This window comes from Engraulis encrasicolus, chromosome 23 (genome assembly GCF_034702125.1).
Source record: "Engraulis encrasicolus isolate BLACKSEA-1 chromosome 23, IST_EnEncr_1.0, whole genome shotgun sequence".
Lineage (NCBI taxonomy): Eukaryota > Metazoa > Chordata > Actinopteri > Clupeiformes > Engraulidae > Engraulis > Engraulis encrasicolus.
Window position 1 is genome coordinate 13743239 of NC_085879.1, and position 4889 is coordinate 13748127.

A 4889-nucleotide genomic window follows, 5' to 3' on the forward strand; every position below is an offset into this window, starting at 1 on the left:
TCCGCGAACCGGAAAGTTGTTTCGCAATGCGAACCGCAAAATACTAGGTTTTTCTCTGCGAACCGTGACGACAGCGTGGCCGTCAGCAGGTTCATCCGGGTAACACAGTCACGTGCGGAAAAAGTTCAGAGCCCGGTATGAACACGGGCGGTTCGCATTAGAGATGGGATTTATGGCTCTTTTTCGGGATCCGGATCTTAGTGGCTCGTTCCTTTCAAAGAGCCGTTCAAAAAACTGGCTCTTTTGGCTCTTTTTTAAATTATTTATTCAGTGTTAAGAATGTAATATTTTGACTCCACCTCAAGGTAATTTTGTCCAAACAACAACTGATTATTCTCCTGCTTCTAAAGACCGTAGTTGCCTCTCTTTGAGGCAAACAATTGTGTTTTTTCCAAAATGTAATTACTCTGATCGAGGTCACGTGCTTAAAATTAATGAAAAATCAACGAAAATAACGGTCGAGTGGCTCCCCCAGCTGTGATCCGGTTCCCATCGTTCACTTCATGGAGCCGTTCAAAAGAACCGGCTCGTTCATGAACGACACACCTCTAGTTCGCATACAAGCACTTTAGTGCCGAACGTAACTGGTGCGGGCACCGACACCGGCTCCGTTCTGGTCGGCCTGAAAGCCCTATTAGAGATTCACTGGCCCTCTCAACCAATCAAATGGATCATTAGCACCTACTTGGTTACAGCTGAAACAGATTGAGGCAGGTGCCCAAGGGCAGGTGAACCTACTTGTCTTTAAACTCACCACTAATGAATACCTGATTTTCATTGGTTGGTGTCTTTAGAAACTTCCCTATATATTCTCCATGTGCAGACTGCAGAATTGTTTCTCTGGGGTTGTCTGCTGGTTGCTGATATGGAAGGTGCAGTAGTTTTAAGGTGAGTTGTTGGTTATATGTACTGGTGTGCATGTTAGTGTGTGGTCCTACTCTGATAACATGCAGTATTACGTCAGTGTTAGGCATTCAATGGTTTTCATACTGCAACTTCTGTCTTTCAGGGTCCTTATACTCTGTGCCACAGTATGGAATGGCTGTTGCTTTCCAGCTAAAGGTAAGGTATCTGGAATTCAGTATCTTCTTGTAACTTCATTTTGTAAAATGACTGATCTAAACTCTTTCAAACCTTTTTGTTTCAGGATCCACTGGTCAACAGCCTGCATCAGGAGGTCCTGGTCCTGTTTTTGGTCCTGGTCCTGTTTTTGATCCACGTTACATTACCTATTTGCAGCAATACTACCACTCACTTGCACCAGCGACCTCTGCAGGTGTTCAGCAGTCAGCTCCAGCGCCACCTCAGGCCCCTGTGCAGTCCAGCCAAAACGCCCCTCAGATGACCTCCCCCATTATAGCTAAGGGATCCATGCCTCAAACTAGTTCTGGATTCCAAGAACAGGTTGCCAACCCACAGACAGCTAAAGGCCAGTTGGAATCCTCTGCACCTGCGTATGGAGCACCCCAAACAAGCCCAGTAGAGTCTCTACCTGCTGCGTTTGCCGAGGCTGAGCCAAATGTGGCTGACATGCTGGAGAGTCCTGAGGTCCTTGTGCTTGGAGAACCCAGATTGGATGATAGTCCACCATTTCCTCCACCAGCACCCCAGTATGTACCTGGAACAGCGATCCGCAACATGAATACAAATGAATTTGGCCTTGATCTGCACGAGTCCTATGATGTGCTGCAGAATCCTGCTCCTGTCCCCCTGGCTTCTGAGACGGTTGTCCCTGCAGCCACGTCTCCTGTGATTGGACCCAGAGAAGACCTTGAGCTAGATGACCAGTTCTTCCACATGTTCATCACTGGCCAACTTCCCCCTGGTACTGTAACTCACACTAGTTCCACCTTCGAGCGTGGGAGGAATGGCTGGGCAAATATTGGTTACGAGAGGATTGCCCCACCAGCAAGAAGGACCTCAGATGCATCAAGCAAATCGCAGCCTGCTCCTAAGATGTCTGGGGTAAAAAAGTACTAGGTAAGCCCAGCTTCATAGTTCTTTATATGGTTTTCCCCGGTGCATTTTGTGTTCTAACCCACCTTTTTTCTTTTCTTCCAGATTTTCAGATCTCCCAGCTTTTTAATTGACTCAATAAAATGATGGTATCTAACTTTGTGTGGGCTCTCTTGGTATTATTGTTGGCTTACTGTATAACTTGAATTTGCAACCAAATTGTCCAGTTAATTTCAACTTCTGTGGTTATCATGCATGTTCATAAATGTCAAAGGCAATATGTGTCCTAATGTTGACACTTTCCATGGCACAAGAAAAAGATGCCTATACCAAACTTTAGTGCCGCTTGAGTTGAATGTGCTACAAGCCACATGTGAAATTAGTATTTTGGGCCAATCAAAGGTGAACTGTTTCTGGTTTTAAAACTGGTTTCTGTAATTACAAACGTTCTTTTCAAAGGGACAATCTTAGTTGAAGGCTTTTTTTTAATGTTTGCTTAGTGTTGGCTGTTTGGTGAAAATCCAACATTTAAATCCACACAGTTCCAAACATCACACTTTTCCCCAGTACGTGGAGTCCATAATCCCTTGTTCACGTCTTTGGAAAAGGAGTGCAGAATAAGCTTCATGAGTACTTCTGTTATGTAACTTCCTGTCCTTGCCTTCTCATGTGAGGTAAGATGCCCTTGATGGTTTCATCCAGTTCAATCTCAAGACGCCATTTTCAGACCTCACAAGTTCCAAAAACTACTTTCAGGGAAATGCAGCAACCCTCGACACCCCCGACAATCAAAACGACAGTTAAAATACGTGTACCTATATTCCTGTCCTTTTATATTGTCCAGTCTACATAGAACATCTGCCTACGATTTTTTTTTCTCCCAAGGACTTTTGCAGGGCGTCCTAGTTTGCTCGCGCAAAATTATTCCATGCATGCTGCACGAGTCAAAATTTCTCTGTCCTGCATTGCCAATTGGAAAAACGGCTAACTTGCATATTTTAAAATCCGGGATATATTATCTGACTCGCGGGCATCGGGGAGCCTCCATCAATATCAGGGAGACTTGGGGATGTCTGCATTTTGAAGATAAGTCTTCTGTTTGAGATGGGGGAGAAGTCCCCTGAATGTTGTGCCTAGGCTGACTACAGGGACTTCTTTTTTCTCCACCGAGGTGTGGGATTCTCCACATACATTTCGTGTGTTGGTAAATCTTTGGCTGTGCACACAGCCAGGGATTCCAAAATGCTAGGTGTTTATCATTGGAAGTCGCATTGGAGCCCTGCACAGTGCATGAAAAGAGCCTGACTTGTCAACTGGTGGTTTTATCCACTTGCTCGCATGCTGTACTGCTGGTGACACCATTTGGAACATGCCATCATGTTGCTCGGAATGCTTAGGCATGTTCCCTAAATAACGCTATATTGTGTTGCAAAGTGTTAGCTATTGCTGACAAGGCAGGGTTTCGAAACCCTGCCTTTTCTGATACTTGGGAGCTGCCGTCACTCAAATATTGTCCTCATGTGTGACTGGTGTGATACAATGTAACTTCTTTTACAAAGCATATGAATCAATTCTGATGTACTAACAGAGTCAGTAGGAGTACAGAAACCACTACAACGTCCAGCTGACAAAAAAAAGTGCTCTAACCATGCACTTCACTCGTCTAATGGAACTTCCTATGTAGCATTTGAATGAGTGTGATTTTTTGAACTGTGTAAGAGTTTTAAATGTGTTTTGCTATTTACTGGCATCAAACATGTAGCACAGCTAACATGGAATGTGGTATGGTCAAACTTTCTCAAAAGACATGTCATTGAAACAATGTTGCTCTTGTATTTATTCCCAAAAATAAATTAAAAAAAAACAGCCCAATATGTTTTCATCTCTGGATAATCTCTTTAATGGTTTAATGGTTGTCTGATGGCCTAAACCACTGATGGGAATTAATTTAAAAATCCTGAATATCAAGTTTTTTTGTGCCATTGCATCAAGATAAAGCTTGGAATATGTTTTGGTTCATCATTGCTTATCATTGTTCTCAACTCTTATCAACTCTTCAACTTCAAACTGTTTTACAATGCATGAAAGGTATCTCGGATTGCATCGACTGAATCTGAAATGAAGTCGCTTGCCAAACTCAATAATATATATATATATTTTTTAAACTGACTAAAATTGTGCACAGACATTAGCTCATTTAGAAATTTCACAGATTCCCATGATAGTTCAAATGTGCCAGCATCTCTTGCATTCGAGCTGTTTCACTGGCCTGGGCCCATTCATATGCCATACACGAAATTTCAGGTGTACGAATGTGGGCCCTCTGTAATACAGATTTTAAAGGATGTCGCGTGCCAAATAAAATGGGTCCACGGGCCAAAGTTGGCCCCTGGGCCTGAGTTTGACATCTGTGGTTTACCTATTGGAACTTACACACCCACCAGGCATCAAGAGGAAAGGCGCGGTAATGTTTCCATAGATGTTGTGTTGTCGTCACCAACAGAATACTGTGCGCATCATTTTGTCACCAATTGATGGCAGCGTTATACTGACTAAACATGGCAGTGATCTGACTTCAGCCATTCTTTCCAATACATAGGAGGGGTCAACATGGCATCTAGTGTTCATATCTTTGTATAATGTTGCCAAATTAGTAACTTTGTCGCTAGATCTGGCGACTGAAAACTTAATCTAGCGACTTTTTGGTCCATCTGGCGACTTTTAAAAACGTGCCTTTTCATTGACAAAATCATTGTTTTTCAACATAATTGTAACGCTCAGCCGCCGTCAGAAGCGTTTCTCATGGTGAAGCAGGGCTGCAGATTAGCTGAGATCTCCAAAAAGTAGCTAGCACTGCCCATTTGTATTATGAATGTACGTGTGTCGGCACGATTTCTACAGATCAGTGTGGCATGCGTGATGCTGTGACGTTA

General features: G+C 43.3%; 1 protein-coding gene across 1 annotated transcript; it reads left to right on the forward strand.

The window, feature by feature from the left end:
* Positions 1-821: 821 nt before the first annotated feature.
* Positions 822-2113, forward strand: LOC134439538 (uncharacterized). Its single transcript, XM_063189437.1, has 4 exons — positions 822-888; positions 1010-1062; positions 1148-1980; positions 2062-2113. Exons 1-3 carry the CDS (start codon positions 866-868, stop codon positions 1978-1980), a joined length of 909 nt encoding a protein of 302 aa, XP_063045507.1. The 5' UTR covers positions 822-865; the 3' UTR covers positions 2062-2113.
* Positions 2114-4889: the final 2776 nt, after the last annotated feature.

Coding starts and splice junctions, on each gene's coding strand:
- LOC134439538 (XM_063189437.1), top strand. CDS start 866: ATGGAAGGTGCAGTAGTTTTAAG. Junction 889..1,009: donor GAAGGTGCAGTAGTTTTAAG/GTGAGTTGTTGG, acceptor TCTGTCTTTCAG/GGTCCTTATACTCTGTGCCA. Junction 1,063..1,147: donor CTGTTGCTTTCCAGCTAAAG/GTAAGGTATCTG, acceptor TTTTTGTTTCAG/GATCCACTGGTCAACAGCCT.